We start from the raw sequence: 15916 nt of genomic DNA on the forward strand, positions 1-15916 counted from the left end.
CCACAAATTTCAGCTCAAAACGAACCACAGTGAACCACAAAGCAAACCACGAAAACCCACCCACACCCGCAAAACCCACCCACAGCCCACACCACAGCGCATTGAGCATTATTTTGATTTACAATGATAAATATATTGTTTGCGTTTTGATTTTTGATTTCTGATTTCTGATTTCTCTGTTAATGATTTTCAATTGATTTACGTTAGTTAAAGGCGCAACGCAGAATAAGATGCTGAAGCTAAATGTGTTGTGTTGTTTGTAATTAAATCCCCGGCTCCTAAATAGTAGTTTTGTATGTGTCTTTATGTGTCTTGCACTAGGATCGCGAAGAGCGAGCTGTTAAGTCCACACCACCACAGAAATCTCCACCTCACTCACATGTAACGTGTACGTTATCGCCGCAGGAATCGATACAGGAGGAGCCCGAACGCGAGTTCAACGAAGGCTTTCCCCTGATCCAGCGACTCCAGCAGCTGAAAATTAAAAACGAGCCGCAGTCGTATGCGACGACCGGCGAAACCGGCGGCCTCGTCATGGTAAACCCCACACATGTCCACAAATCTCTTTTGCTTTCTGCTCAAAACAAACCAACAACAAAATACTCGAAACAGTTTCACCAAACAAACAAATAAATAACTTATTAACAATAGCCATCGCATAATAGTTGCTAAACTATTGAAATGTTCAATACTAAAATTGTTACTTTTATTCTTTTCCGCATGCTCTCAACTCAACTCAACTCAACTCTCTAGGCGAATGCACCGGCTAACATAAGCAGCAAGGTGGATACCCATGCGCACTTTGGAACTAGTGCGGTGACTAGTGCGGCAGTGACTAGTGCTGGCGTTAGTTCCGCAGCTGGTGCCGCTGCTCAGTCGCTGGCCGTGGCCCAGATCAAGCCCATTATGAAGGTTTCCTTCAAGCAGAAGATTCAGCAGCTTCAAGCTGGCGGTGGAGGTGGAGCAGCCGCTGCTCCGAAAGAGAGCGCTGCTTCCACGGGCGCCATTGCCAAGAAGGAGCCACCCAAGTCCTTGGCTGTGGTGGCCAAACATGCGGCAAGCAGCACGTTGCACGTTGATCCCACAGCTGGTTCAGTTGGTGGGCTGGTGGGCGTTGCTAGTGGTGGTGGTGGTGGCGGTGGTGCCTTGACAGCCAGCAGTAGTCTGCCCATTGCCACCATATCGAAGAAGGTAACAAAGCCATATTCGAAGCTGAGCACGCCGCTGCAGTCGGATACGGATACGGATGGCACGCCCATTAAGCCCTGGTCCAAGCTCAAGCTGGCCACGCTCATGTCCTCCAGCTACACCAGCCTGACCAACTGCTCGCCCGACGATCTGGCAACGCCGCTCAAAAACTACTCGCTCAGCAATATACCGCAGCAAATGGAAACGGGCGGCGACACCAGCCGCGCCAGACACCACAGCGCGCGCAGCTCGCACTCGCCGCGTCACACCCATGGGCACGCCCACGCGCATGCCTCCGGCTCGAGCACCTGCTCCTCCAGCGCGCAAAGCACGCTGAGCACCACGCGCGAGTGCCTGCGACTGCAGAAGCCGCCGCAAGAGCCGCTGGCTGCCGCCGAGGCGGAAACGAAGGAGGGCGCCCGCGGCCGGAAGTTCTATCAGAGCGTATTCGATCTGTCGCCGGAGTACTGCGGCCTGCCGTTCGTAAAGCGTCTGAAGATTCTCAACGAGCGCCAGAAGCTGGCCGAGCTGGAGAAGGCGCTGCAGACGCGCAGCTTCAGCCTCGACTGCTCCAGCACCAAGTCGAGCAACAACATCGAAGTGCCCATTACGGAGTCCTTGTATCGCTGCTATAGCGACACCTCTGGCATTTACTCGCAGTTCATGAGCACCTACGAGTCCACTACGAGTTCTGCCTCCGTTTCAACCAACACATCCGCCTCGGCTTCGGCATCGGCCTCCGCATCGGACAGCAATTCGAAGCTGCCTCCGCAGCAGCTACAGCTGCTGGAATACATGCCGCTGAGTCCGGAATCGAATGAAACAGTGGAGCGACGCAAGCTGAAGAGCATACTGAAGAAGATGCAGAAAGGAGAGGGCAGTGCGACTGATGGAAACGGAAATGGAGCTTCGGGTGGAGGAGGAGGAGATGGTGATGCCCAAGAGGAGGCGAACACCAAGGCAAAAAGCAGGGGGCGGGGGCTGTTGACGGAGCCAACCTTGGAAGGGTACGTGGCTAGGCACAGTAAGCTCTTGAAGAGTGTAACCTTCCATTCAACTCTTTCTAGCCCGCCCGCCAGTGCCAAAGAGGAAGGTCAGTTCGCTGCCTTCAGCGCAAACGTGAACGCGATCGCGAGCGCGACCTCGAATCTCAGTAGTAGTACCCAGAGCCTTAGTTTAGCCAACGTAACGCACGGTAACGGTAATGGTAATGGTAACGGTAGCGTCGCTAATCTCGGTATCGGCATCGGTAGTGTTAACGATAATCTGGCAACGCCAACGAATTCGCTGCGACCACTGGCAGAGGCGTCCGTCTGGTCGCCGACGTTGGCATTGGTAACGCCAACGAATTCGCCGCAAGATAGTTTCCCATTCGAGCCACAAGAACTGAGCGGCGTCATCGCTGGCGTTGGCAACGCCTCAACGTCGGCTTCGGCTTTGGCTTCGTCGTCAACTACAGCAACAGCTTCGTATGTGGTCGAATGCTCATCGATGTCCTCATCGAATAAGATACTCTCACAGAATAGCGAATTTCATGCACAATCCACAACATCCACAGATTTGAATTTGAATTTGCAGCTCAGACAGAACACGACGAATTCGTCAGCATCTGGTGGCGGTCAAGTGCCAAAACTGGAAGGTAAATATATCAGCTTCAGCTTTTCAACCATATTTCCAAACATAAAGTTTCGCCTTTTCAAATCTACTACTACTACTATTTACACTGTAATACAAAAATGTCTTATAAGAGATGCATTCTGTGATCGTGTCTATCCAAAACACCCAGTGCTTTCGTCTATTGTTCTGTCTCTCTCTCTCTCTCTAACTTACTATGTTTAACAAAAAGTTCCATAAAGTTTTTGCTATACGCATGCTGTATACTCTACTTTGAGAACTTTGCACACAAGCTATAACTATACTCTATGCTACAACTTTCACTCGCTTTGTTCTGTCTTTTATCTAAACTAATACATTTATTACTTGCACCCACTCCAGAGTGCGGTTAGAACTATTATACATTATAATAAGGCATGCCTGCTTCATACTTTTTGTAAATAACCTAAAATATATTATTGCTAAAGTAAAGTTCTGCTTAAGAGTTATAAGTAGTGTTAATAATAATACTTTATTATACGCTTAACTTAGCTTAGTTTATGCCACACACATAAGCTATGTAATATTAAAAGCTAAACTGGCTATTAATTTTCATTACGTTTAAACTAAGACCACTAAATGAGCAACATTAATTATTTGATTTAAGTTGTAATTAGCAAGCTACTAAGTATATTACTTAAAATTAGTCATAATTAAGCACACACGTACACTTGAAGCACAAAAGTCACAATTTCAGCTGAGCGCACGCTTTTGGAACATAATGGAATGAAACAGTGTGAACAGTGACAACGCCCGGTACAGTTGCTACCCACAGTTTGAGTTTGAGCATGCAAGAACACGTCTAAACATGCATATTACATATACATATACATATACATATACATATGTATATGTATATTTGAAACGCTTCTGTAAATATCTTACACATGTAACAAGTTGCGTTAGATTGGTTTGATTAATTGATTGATTGATTTGAAACACGGCGACTGGAAGAGAGCTTTGGAGCGCGGTTTGTTTATTGGGGAATGCGTGTAAATAACTGTAAACTGCGTATGTATGCATTATCATTTGATTGTCTACACGCACACACACACTAATACACAAGCAAACAGCTGATGTGAAAACAAAGTTTGTAGTGCAAACCGCTTTGCGTTTTTTGTTTGTTTATTGTTTACTTTGTATTGTGTCACTCCAACGCGTCAACTAGTGCTGTAGTTGTCTCTCTCTAACACACACACGTGCGCACGCGCGCCCATCACACACACACACACACACACACACACAACTGTACCCAGCCGCATCCAATGGGCAGCAATGGAAACATTCCGTCTTGGTACTGGACTTTGTGCTCGCTTCTAACGTTGCCACACTCTTTATATTTGAATTCAAGGCTTTCCAGAGGCACAGGATTACTTCAATCAGATACTCAGCGGCATCAATCAGGTGATCAAGACGCACATGAACGACATGCACTCGAAGTTCGAGACACAGTTCTCCACCATGGCGGGCGAGGTGCGACGTCGCGACGCCATCATTGCCCAGCTGCAGCTCAAGCTGCGCGCCATCGAGCAGAAGCCGACGACGTCGTCAACGGCGCTGATGCGACGCCAGAGGCGCGAGAAGCACTCACAGATATCCGTGGACGATGACGAGCCAAACGAGCAGGACAACAGCAGCTCCGGCTCATCAGCGGAGCTGCTCTTTATGGTGAGTCACCAACGAGACTTTAATAAAAATTATTTAAAACTATTGCGTTTTGTTTTTAGCGTGGCGACTCGCTGGATACGGTGTTCACCTCCTCGCCGCCCATACAGGGCAGACGCAGCATATCGCCAGGTCCGAGTCGGCATCATGCTGCCTCCGCGAATGCGCTCAACTGTCCAAGCAGCTACTACAGTGGACCCGGCGCGCTTAGCACGCGTCATGCCCAAAGTCATCCGAGCTTCTACACGCCGCACGGCAATGGACGCCAGTCCAGTCGTGGTGGCTATCACGATTGGGAGCAGCGCAGCATGCAGGCGGGCATTGGTGGCAGTGGCAGTGGCAGCGCCATGATGATCAGCGATGTAACTGGCAATCTGACGCGACTGTCGGACAGCGTGATACTCGATATAGGCGAGAGCTCTAGCTCCAGCAGCAGCTCGAGCAAAATGAACATTACGGGCATCGATGACGACGACGAGGACGAAGAGGCGGAGGATGAGCTGAGCGGCGCTGCCTTGGTGGGCAACACGGCGGGCACCAGCAGCAGCAGCAACGACTGGGAGGTGCAGATGCTCGCTGCCGAAATGGAGCGGCAGGAGCGCAAGCGCGGACACTCGCTCTCCGACAATCTGGGCGAACTGCGCCACTGCAGCAGCTTTCTGCGGCGGCGGCGCAAGTACAGCGACACCGAAACCGAATACAGCGAGACGGACCAGGATGAGCGGCTAGCGGCGGCAGCTGTCACTGGGGAGCAGCTTAGCAGCACAGTCAGCACCAGCGCAGCAGCGGCAACTACAACGATAGTGGATGAAGCGGCTGCTGCAAGTAGTGGCAGCAATAGACCGCGCGCCTCCAGCTTGGATCAGTTCAATCTGCGCTATGGCATCGGGCGTGGCATCTTTAAAGCAATGAGCATCGATCGTGATAAAGACAAGCTCTGAGAACTATAATTCGCTCGCCAGCCAAGCAACCAACAAGGACACACACACTAGGCTAAGCATTTCATACATTATACAGTATTACAAACAGACAAAACACAGACGATATACAAGCTACACATATACTAGAGACTATATACATATATATATGTACTCGAGAAACACAATTATGATTAAGCTACAAAGGATATTCCATAACAATTAGTTTTACAAGAGTATAGCAGAGCAGCAGCTAACCACTGTAATTCTAAAGCTTACTTTGAGTTCTATCGATAATCGTTAATCGCTTTCCGACTTATTTCCAATGCAGTCGTATGTGTGTGAGACTGAGTGAGTGTGTGCTAAAGACCCACATTATACCGTCCTATAGATAGCGTCCAGGCCATTGGCGCACATTTGTTTTAAATATATATGTGCATGCGTGTGTGTGTGTTTGTAAATTCTCATTTGCCTTGTTTATCGATTACAGTGGTTACTGTTAGCTGAACCGAAATTAATGAGAACAACTAAATGTAAATACCTCTTATCCTTAGAGACTCTTAAGTGTATTGACAGACAAGCACATAACAAGCTAATATATATATACATACATATACATCTATATGTATACAAATATTAGTGTAATGAAAACCGAAAGCTTTAATAACTTATATAGAGAACTATTTAAGAGACGTTTTAAGTACTAATCAATTCAAGAAGCAAACAAAAGCAAAGGCAAACAGACAAACAGTAAATTAAATACTATATATGTACTATAATATACAACAAAAACATACCTATACATTATACATTACATACATACATACATACATTAGCGTACCTTAGTCTATTGAAAATTCGAATAAGCAAATTAAGTTTCTGTTAATGTTATATAGAGATCTATCCAAGCGTTAGACCCAACATTAGACTAGACAAACTACAAATTCAGCAATACTAAAGCCAATATGTGCGCATCATTGTTTTCATTGATAGACATACGAGTATTTGTAGACTTAATTTAAATTTAGACTCTAGTCTAGCTAAATCAATTTTTCTGTTGCAACTACCGAACTTGCTTCCTACTCAGTTACCAAAATACGCGACTCTATTTCTAGTTTAGTCACTAGCGCATGCAAGACAAATATATAAATTCAAGCTTAACTTAACTAATCGAGTAGTGTCTCAACTTTGAACTAAGCTCTCCTTAAACATATAGTTCTTAACTAAAAAAAAAGTAAAATACTAAATTCAAAACAAGCAAGTGCCGCTTTAAATTCAAACAGCAATTTTATGTTTTCAATTTTTCAATTATGTTCGGGCTCTTTAAACCCTGTTGGCGAGTTTTTCAAACAAAAAAAACGTATGTACATTTCCTAACGCCCCACTTTAGCAACGCCCACTATAGAGTTACGTAGCTCAAACTCAATTAACAACCATAGTATGAAGCAGCAGCAACAAGTTTTAACTGTACTTAGCTCACTGACGTTATACAACACTAAAAAAGATATTGCATAGTAGCGTAGCGTAGTTGACGCACACTATTGCACATACTACTTCAGACGAGACGAGTATATTATATTCATATATACACACACACACACACACACACACACACACACAATATATATACTATGTTCTATGTACGCATAATACTCTAAACAAAATATGTACTACTACTACTTATTACTAACTATCTGCTACTATTTACTACTACTTAAAAACAACTACTAACTACGGTGTTTGTTGTACGCCATTTGCATTGTAAAAAGCACCACGATAACGATAGCGATATCGATTACCACATACTGTTAAACGAACACAAGAACAAACTTTATGAAGAGACCACTTTGATAATGGATTCAACAAATGCGTCACACATCCAGCCAAGCAGTCCAACTAAATTTAAACAGTATTGAAGCACTCGATTCGGCTTACCGAATGGCAAGTACCCTTGTAGATACCAAACAAAGCAAAGCAAATCTTCAGACTTATGATCAACTGGGCTCCGATAGTATAAGTTATCTTTTAAAGCAACAGCAGCACAAATGTCAGATTAAGTTTTTTAGTTAATTTTAGTTAGAAAACTGTAAATGTAACTGCTTCAAGGGTATTCAGAGAGTTAGCCAACAGCACTAGCAATTGACAAGTTTGAATTTGTAACTGTGTAGTTAACAAAGCTGTTGAGCTTTCGCATTGTTGTTGTTGTTGCATTGATGTTGGTAACACAACAAGCGGAAAATAAGAGAAATACAAAAACATTTAATTGAATTACATACGCCAGGGACCACAATTTTTTTTCCTTTTTATAAAATGTGACAAATATAAAAGATATATAAAGAAGAAGAGAAACTAGCAGCAAGAGAAGAGAAACTAGCAATTATAATACTTACAAGCGAAAATCGTAAATGAACTTATACTACAGTGAAATGAACTACCTAACAGTATAACAGAACCGGAATAAAATCTGTATACATATGTATATATGTCTCTTGAACTCCTAATCTGAATTTGAACTATGACCAGAAGATATAGTGTATTAAACATTAGTTACAGCATACAACAGTTCGTGATTTAACAAATAGCAATTTTATATTAATAATCCCTCCCAATCACATGCTCACTTTAGTTACACGACTCTTTCTCCAATGGAAGACCATTAAAAACGCGATAAATATTATTACGAAACTCGAAACTCTGTGAGTCAATTATGTATGTATGTATATGAAAATAATTTTAGAGCCCCCTAATGTCATTGTTGTTGTTTTTAAACTTATCGATTTTAAGTTATCGATATTTTTGTACACTAGTTTAAGCCTAGCATATTAAGAGTCCCACGAATCTAGTCGTAATTATTCGTTATATTATCATCTTTTATTTCCATTCAATTTTCTTCTGCCCTCTATGAATCTCTATCTCTCTCTATGTATGTATGTACTAAGTTCACAAATGTCGACAGAAATTAAACGAATAACAACTATATACGCATAGTTAATGAATTATAATACAATAATAAGAACATGCATAATGAAGAAATTGAAATTAGCACGTGTTAAAGAAATGCAAATAAATAATTGAAATGATACGAATGAAGCAGAAACAAACCAAAGCTTGCCTACAAATTGCGAGTTACCTTTTAGTGTGCCAAATCTACATCATATCAATTTAAAATCGCCATTATAAGGTATGATGTTGCTAAAAACAAAAGTCAGTACAGTAAAGAGCGAGCGAATATATACAAGAAAATATGATATTGAGTTGAAAATTAAAATAGATGCAAGCAAATGCAAACAAGGTGAAATATAAAAGAAAGCAAGGTAATAAAAACGAATATTAATTAATAAACTATTTAAAAGCAATCAATAACATTCGACATGAGAAACTAATTGCATTTATTTGTATTTTAAACCAATATCTTTAATTTCACTTTCAGATTCTGAATCCACATGCGGAATTAACTAGAAAGTACAGTTGGCAGTCTAATCGATAAAGTGGCAGCATTCAGCATCGTTTTTAGTAACAGGGAATCAGGTATAGTGGCAGGCAAATTAGCCTGAGCGCCATCTACAGTGCGCTTTTTCAAACTGTCTAAAACAACCTTCAATAGATGCTGCAGTTTTCAAGCAAATGAAGAAATCGGCAAACAGATTTGCAGTTGCAGTCAAAAATTAAAATCTTCAAATTAAATTGCTAAATACATAATTCAAATGTAATAGTAAAAAAAGAAAACATTTTATGTTAAATTTTACGTTATGTTCGTATGAGCTTTTATCACGGTTACATTCAGTGCTGCCAAATTGTTGAAATCAAAAAAGCTTATTTCAGTGAGCAGAAAGCTTCTTTGCATCTCGCTTACACTTATTGCACGTTAGTTGCTGCGCTGCTCGCGCCTATGCAAACAGTTTGATGGTAGCTGAGCGCAATTTACTCACTGCGCTGCAGTTTGAGAGTCCCTGCTCGTGCACATCGTGCACAGTTACACTCAAACTTATGCGAAGTTTCTCTCCTGTTGAAATCTAATAGGGATAAATTGTTAACATTTGGCGATTAGCCGTCAGCTGTGTGCTTTGCCTACAAATAACACAGCGAGATTTAACGAGAAAAAAGCGACATCAACAGTCTTGGTTATAGTACAACAAACGACGGCAACAACGAACGTTCTCTCTTGCAAACTTTGTTGAATATTTTCTGTTAGTTTTCATTTTGTACATATAGATTTGTGAAACGAAAGATAACGTAAAATACAAAACGCGCAATTTGCACTTTAGCAAATCGCGTGCAAATAAAATGCTGAATATACACTTGGAAAGAAGCAAAGTGCGAAAGTAATGCCAATTGGGCACTTGTTTGTGATTGCCAAAATCAGTTGGAGGATTTGAAACGGGAAACTGTGCCTGACATGTAACGTCAGTTGGAGTTACACTTTCACGGGTTGTGTGTCGTCCACCGTGTGTATTTGTGCTTGTATTGTTCTCATAGCCACTGTGCGTGTGTGTGCGGAATCGAAATCGGTAAGTACAATTTTAGCATCAGAATGCCATTTCAACCAAACGCAAACACAAACAGACACACACACAGTCATTATTTGTTTACATTTGATGGACGCTAGCGTTTGTTTGCTCCCATTTGTGAGTGTGTGTGTGTGTGTGTGTGTATGCGTGTGGGAAAGCTTCCGTCTGGGCAGAAATTGTGTGAAAAATGTTGAGATTTTTGTATAGGCAAGGGATGTTTTGTTGGCGGAGGGGCACGGCAGCAGAAATCAAATTTTTTTTCTTTTCGTTTATAAATATATGAAACGCTACGCAGTGAAATGTTTTTGTTGTTGTTGTTGTTATTTGTGCCTAAAAATTTGTTCGCTTATTCATTGCAATGCCATTTTCATTGATCTCCCCCACTTACATTAGCAACGGCCTCTTAATCATTATGTAAAATGCCGCCTGCCTGCCATATGGGCACACACACACAATCAAAATCACAATCCCAGCAGCACTCGCAGTCTGCAAAGCATTGGGCGTTAGCAGCAGCAGCAGCAGCAGCAGCAGCAGCAGCAGCAGCAGCAGTCAGTCGATGGTAGAGGAGTCCCACATTGCCCTCACCTGCTTTAGAAAGAGCTTATAGTTGGGTCTGTGGTGGGGATTTCAAGTGGCCGCTTGTCAGCTAATGTGCGTGGATTATTTTTTCTGCTAATTTATGCTGCTAAGCAATCAAATTATTGTCTGACATTCCTCTTTGGCGCTTTTGTTTCACAAATTCAAATCCCTACCAGCCCACCCACCCACTCTGGGCGCGCCCTGCGTTTATCCGTCTGTCATTTTATTATACTATAGTAGTCCGCTGGGTTTGGCATTTAAGTTGATTTCATTCTTGTTGTTGCCGTTGCTGGTGTCTTCAGCATGAACTAGTTTTGAGCTTAATACCCAAGCGGGTGGTTAGAAAAGTTTATAAATAATAAAAATAATATGCACATATCGATAGATACACATGTATCATTATTAAATATTTTATGCAAACTGTTGAGAGCTTCAGTAGCAGGCGCAACTTTTCAGTTGACCCTCGCACAGTTTGACACAGCTGTTGCATAAATTTTCGCATTTTGTTGCTCGTCTTTTCCGCTAAGTGTGTGTGTGTGTGTGTTTGAATATCGTGCGCGTTTTATGCAGCTCAAGGAATTTCGCAGCGCTTCGAGAAGGGAAAAGGCATGACATGGCATTTTGGTTTTTTTTTGCGCTGCGATTCAAGAGCGACCCTGTTACCGTTAGCCGTATCCGTATGCCAGTCAACTTGGCAGGCCATTGTTGCTGTTGCTGTTGTTGTTGTTGTTGTTGTCCGGGCTACCGTTACCCGGTTGTAAGTGTCGTAAGTGGCATGAGCAGCAGTGTCTAGGCTCCTAGGCTCATGACAAGTCCTTGAGGCATTGCCTGTCGTTGTCATAGCAAAATCAACAAAAATTTCAAACGCAACGATTTCGCAGTGAGCCGCCAAGCTTAGTACAACAATAACGGTTAAAACGAGCAACTAACTAACTAACTAATTGGTCTCATCAATGCTGAGCGTCTATATAGAGTGAAAGTAAGCGTTAGATATTAGAAAAGCGATTTCGAATTCGAGTTCAACTTCTCGAATGCATGTTGTCGATTAAATTGGTCGATTTCTCATAAATGATGCATGGCAAGTAAGCGTTAGACATTAACCGCATATTAGCAAATGCCATTTCGAATTCGAGTTCGATTTCTGGTTCGAATGAGTGTTATATTCATCTATCTAATATTCATGGTGCGTATTATTTCAGTAATGCAAAGACGGCGTTATGGCGTTGCAAGGCTGGCGCTTTTTCGGTGTATCGGCAACAATCATCATCTATATAGGCGGTGTGCTATTTCTATCCATGAACAATATACCTGGATCGCATCCAAAACGCAATCGCATCGAACGATTCGCCGACGTAAGTCTGTCAAATAGCTACAAAGTGATTTGAACGTTAATTTAAACTCGCTCTCTCTCTCGCTCTCTTTATACTTTGGTGTGGTCAGTTCTCCAGCTTTCATAGTCCGCGGTTTCCCATGCCCAGCCGCAAGATGACAATACGCTGGTGTCGCGACCTCAAATACCTAAACCGCGAGCTTCCAAACTACACGGACTACAAGGCCGGTGATTTTTACAGTGAGTGCAGTGGCAGCAATTAGGCTAAAAGCTTCTACCTTCTATAATATGCTATACAAAATTGTTTTGCAGCTGCCCCAGCTGCAGACGAAGCAATGGCCGCGCCACAGCCTTCAACCATGCTGACCGCATTGGCCAGCTTTCCGGGCAGCGGCAACACCTGGCTGCGTTATCTGTTGCAGCAGTCGACGGGCATATTGACGGGCAGCATCTACAAGGACTATGGACTGCTGAAGACCGGCTTTCCGGCGGAGAACGTCTGCAACAGCTCAGTATTATTGGTAAAGACGCACGAATGGGGCGCCAAGGCGTGGGCGCCCTTCTCCAAAGCAATACTCTTGGTGCGCGATCCGGAGAAGGCAATCATAGCCGAGTTCAATCGCCAAAGCGGCGGCCACATTGGCTTTGCCTCCCCAGATCGCTACAAGCGCACAAAGGGCAAATGTAAGTAAACTGAAGCGTCTCTCGAATCTCTCTTACACTTCCCCTCTCTCTCTCTCTCTCTTTCTCTTAGATTGGCAGCAATTTGTCAGCAACAAGCTCAAGGGCTGGGAGCTTATGAATCTCAGCTGGGCACGCAATTTCACGGGAAGTATTAAGGTTGTGTTCTATGACGATTTGGTGCATCAGACGGAGCGCGAGCTACGCGGCATACTCGAGTTTCTAGAATTTCCAGTCAACGAGCAGCTCATGCGCTGCGCCCTGATGCGCAAGGAGGGCATCTTTAGGCGCAAGAAGCGTGTCTTATCCTTTGATCCCTATACGGATGCCATGCGAGCGGAGCTGCTGCTGCGCAGACGCATGGTTTACGGCTTGCTGGGCAGGCAGGATTAGGCTTGGGACTGGCAGGCAGGCAGGCAGGCAACGATTAACGCAGCAACGAGCAAAGCTTTAAAGCTTACTTTATACTTTATACCACCTAAGGAGAACGAATCCTGTTCCTGTTACTGTTACACAGTCTCTGTTCCATGCCCAGGCACTTGGCAAAGATTTGCTTTGTATTCTTCTCAACTCAATTCAATTCGAGCGCATGCCACACACGACTGCCTATCAAAGGACCATGGATCTCAATGGAATCGAAGAAATTGCACACTACACTGTAAGAAACTAACACATACACTTACAATTAGCTTAAAGACTAGCATACAAATTTACAAAAGCGTTTCAAAAGCAAACGAAAGTGAATACGATGGAGTTGTTCAAGCAAAAAACGTACCCTGCCCAAAATTCACTTCCAATTTTTGATTTGCTGCTTCAGCGAAACTATTAGTTAAACGAAATTTAGTTAAGCTCTCTTAATGTTATAGGTCCTGAATGTAAGCGAGGACAGCGTTAATGCAATTGCAATAAGGTATTATGATTCCTGAACGAATTTATGAAATTCATTGTATGCCAATCGCTTCATCGCTCATTAGAAGTATTTTCTGCCCAAAACACACAAAGAACAAAACAGAACATAATATGGTTAAAGGATTCTAAAATTCCATAATACTGTACTATGTATGTATGCGTCTATATGTATATGTTTATATCCCGAGTTAGGCTATTCTTGTAAAAAGTTTTATACACGATTCTACAATAATTTATGAAAGTCGTCATAATTGATATTGAATAAATATACTAGATAATTGTACAAAAACATAAAAAGCTCATGTGTCTCATAATTATTTTGCATGCCTTGCGGGAGCTTTAAGCTCTGGATTGTCCAGAATGTCCTGAAGCTTTTAGTAACTTAGCTTTCGAGCTTTAATTCATAGCTTTTAGTTAATAGTTGTAGCTTTGGTTAAAGCTTTAAAACTAAAGCTCGTAGTCTCATGAAACACTCCTGAGCGTCATATGACACATAGATGGCGCCACGTGCACCAAATACTATTACAAATTATTTGATATACAAATTTATAAATGACTAGTAAATATTTTATTATAACTATTAAATACCGTAGAAAATATTATTCACATACGTAGATGGCGCCACGTACGCCAAAAATTAAAGGATTAAATAGAGATTATTTCAAAATAAATATTGAAAAATTAAAGATTAGTTAAGATTGTATAAATTATATACTATGTATTACATACATAATAGAATCTGAAATAAAAATAAACTAAAAAAAAGTGAGGAATATAATATTATATTTATAAAATGGCTTAGTTATATAAGTTTTAATAAAAAGATTTAATTAAATAAATAATTTAAATAGCATACACATTCGATGTGATGTATGAAGTGAATTAAAGTAGATTAAATAGTATTAGAAAACATGAGCAACTTTTAGTCATAGTTCATATAAAGTATTTTAGTATTGTTTTTTTTTTTTGGACTTGAATTTGTTTGTTTTTTTTTTTTTTTTTGTTCAGCAGGTGCACCCTGTATTGCAGAGACGCAGTGCATGCATTTAACAGCTACACTATCCATATCCATACAATGTACATATAAGAGGCCACCCGCCCCACTAACCATGCCCCACCGACGCCCTAGAGTTCGGTCCACCTCATTGTGCCGGCGAGGAGCCGAGCATAATATTGTTGGGCCGTGTTTTGGCCGTGTCTTGTGCCTTTTGTCCTATCGGTCTGCCGAAAAATTGTGCCATATGCCATGCCGGACGCCAATGCAGGAGCGAGAGAGCGTGAAAGCGTGAGAGCGAGCGAGCGAGACAGCAAGTAAGAGCAAGCAGAGGTTGCTTGGGTGGTGGGTGGCTGCAAGCGCAAGCTTGACTGCTGCCACTAGGTGTGGGCCGCCGCCTGGATGGAAGCCGCTGGGGCGCAGGCGCTGGCAATTGTAGCCGCCACCGCTTCCACATTGGTTTCGTCAAGTTGGCCGAGACGGCGAGACGAGACGCGATAGAGAGAGAAGCGCCGTGCTGCCCAATTCCAGCTTAACGAAAGCGGTGACGTCGACGGAGGACGGAGCGCGTCGCTTCAGTTGCCCAATCAGCTTTCAGTACGTTGCTTTATATAAGAGAGCGGCCCGGCCAAGGGGGATGGTCGCACTGGGCAACGCCCACGAGCTGATAAATAATGAAAACATGTCCTCCCCATTGAAAATAAACTCTGAAGTTAGCGAAACTCATCATAGAATTCTTTATCACAACACCACGCGCGCTTGTCTAGTTGTGAAATCAGTTCGCTTGCGTTTAGTTAACAATTTTATCTCGACAATAGTTGCAAATCCAAGGAGACGCACACAAACAAACAAAAACACGCCGTAACACACACGGACACGGACCACGGACCATATACACAAGAAGACACACGAGACTGATCAAGCACACACACACGCACACAACCAAACACACACACACACACATGAGGATAACGCGCGAGGCGGCGAGGCAACTACAAACAGCTGTGCGAGCGACGGCACACACGCACACCAATACACACTCACACATAGAGAGCGTGAGCGTGAGTGTGACTGTGACTGTGTGTTGGGCTCTAAAGCGCGGCTTGGCCCAAGCCCAAAACCCAAACCCAAACCTTAGGCCTAGTTGAGCCTGCAACGGAACTTCAGCTTCAGCTTCAGCCTTAGCTTTGTCGTCTGTCTGCAGCTCCGAGCTAAACGCGCGGCCAACTGTCAATGTTGCACGTTGTGCGGTAAACGGTAAAACGGTAAACAGTAAACAGTTCTTGCTTGCACCTCAGACCTCTCGCTACGCTGACGCGATTCTCGTGCCGCACGGGCCGCTCGATACAACGCTCGGTACTACGGTCTTGGAATCTAATTACGCCCAATTATTAACCCAGTGTCCAGCAATTGCCAAGTGTCAATTAACGCGCGTCCAACACTCCAAACTGAGTCCTTACGCTTACGCGTCGGGCCGCTTAGCGACGGCAAA

At 43.1% G+C, this 15916-nt stretch overlaps 2 protein-coding genes across 5 annotated transcripts in view; both read left to right on the plus strand.

Moving 5' to 3' along the window:
• LOC108606657 (platelet binding protein GspB) overlaps window positions 1–6164 on the plus strand; it is a 41228-nt gene extending 35064 nt beyond the window's left edge. For 2 of the 4 annotated variants that reach the window (XM_017996979.1, XM_017996981.1), the window contains 5 exons: window positions 322–537; window positions 754–2195; window positions 2256–2827; window positions 4193–4509; window positions 4569–6164. In XM_017996979.1, coding sequence (XP_017852468.1) covers window positions 322–537; window positions 754–2195; window positions 2256–2827; window positions 4193–4509; window positions 4569–5447 — 3426 coding nt within the window. In that variant the 3' untranslated portion in view covers window positions 5448–6164. Of the gene's footprint in view, window positions 1–321; window positions 538–753; window positions 2828–4192; window positions 4510–4568 lie in introns of all 4 variants that reach the window. The other 2 variants (XM_017996978.1, XM_017996980.1) reach the window with 1 other exon arrangement.
• Window positions 6165–9470: 3306 nt separating this feature from the next.
• Window positions 9471–13668, plus strand: LOC108605771 (WSCD family member CG9164). The gene is made up of 5 exons (XM_017995575.2): window positions 9471–9931; window positions 11710–11862; window positions 11951–12080; window positions 12153–12524; window positions 12595–13668. Exons 2-5 carry the CDS (start codon window positions 11728–11730, stop codon window positions 12912–12914), a joined length of 957 nt encoding a protein of 318 aa, XP_017851064.1. The 5' UTR covers window positions 9471–9931; window positions 11710–11727; the 3' UTR covers window positions 12915–13668.
• Window positions 13669–15916: the final 2248 nt, after the last annotated feature.

The sequence above is a fragment of the Drosophila busckii genome, chromosome X (assembly GCF_011750605.1).
Source record: "Drosophila busckii strain San Diego stock center, stock number 13000-0081.31 chromosome X, ASM1175060v1, whole genome shotgun sequence".
NCBI classification, from domain to species: domain Eukaryota; kingdom Metazoa; phylum Arthropoda; class Insecta; order Diptera; family Drosophilidae; genus Drosophila; species Drosophila busckii.

Excerpts from the sequence above, each read along its gene's own strand:
- LOC108605771 (XM_017995575.2), top strand. The coding sequence starts at position 11,728 with ATGGCGTTGCAAGGCTGGCGCTTTTTCGGTGTATCGGCAACAATCATC. Across the intron at positions 12,081-12,152 it reads CAAGGCCGGTGATTTTTACA|CTGCCCCAGCTGCAGACGAA; the intron begins GTGAGTGCAGTG and ends ATTGTTTTGCAG. Across the intron at positions 12,525-12,594 it reads CAAGCGCACAAAGGGCAAAT|ATTGGCAGCAATTTGTCAGC; the intron begins GTAAGTAAACTG and ends TCTTTCTCTTAG.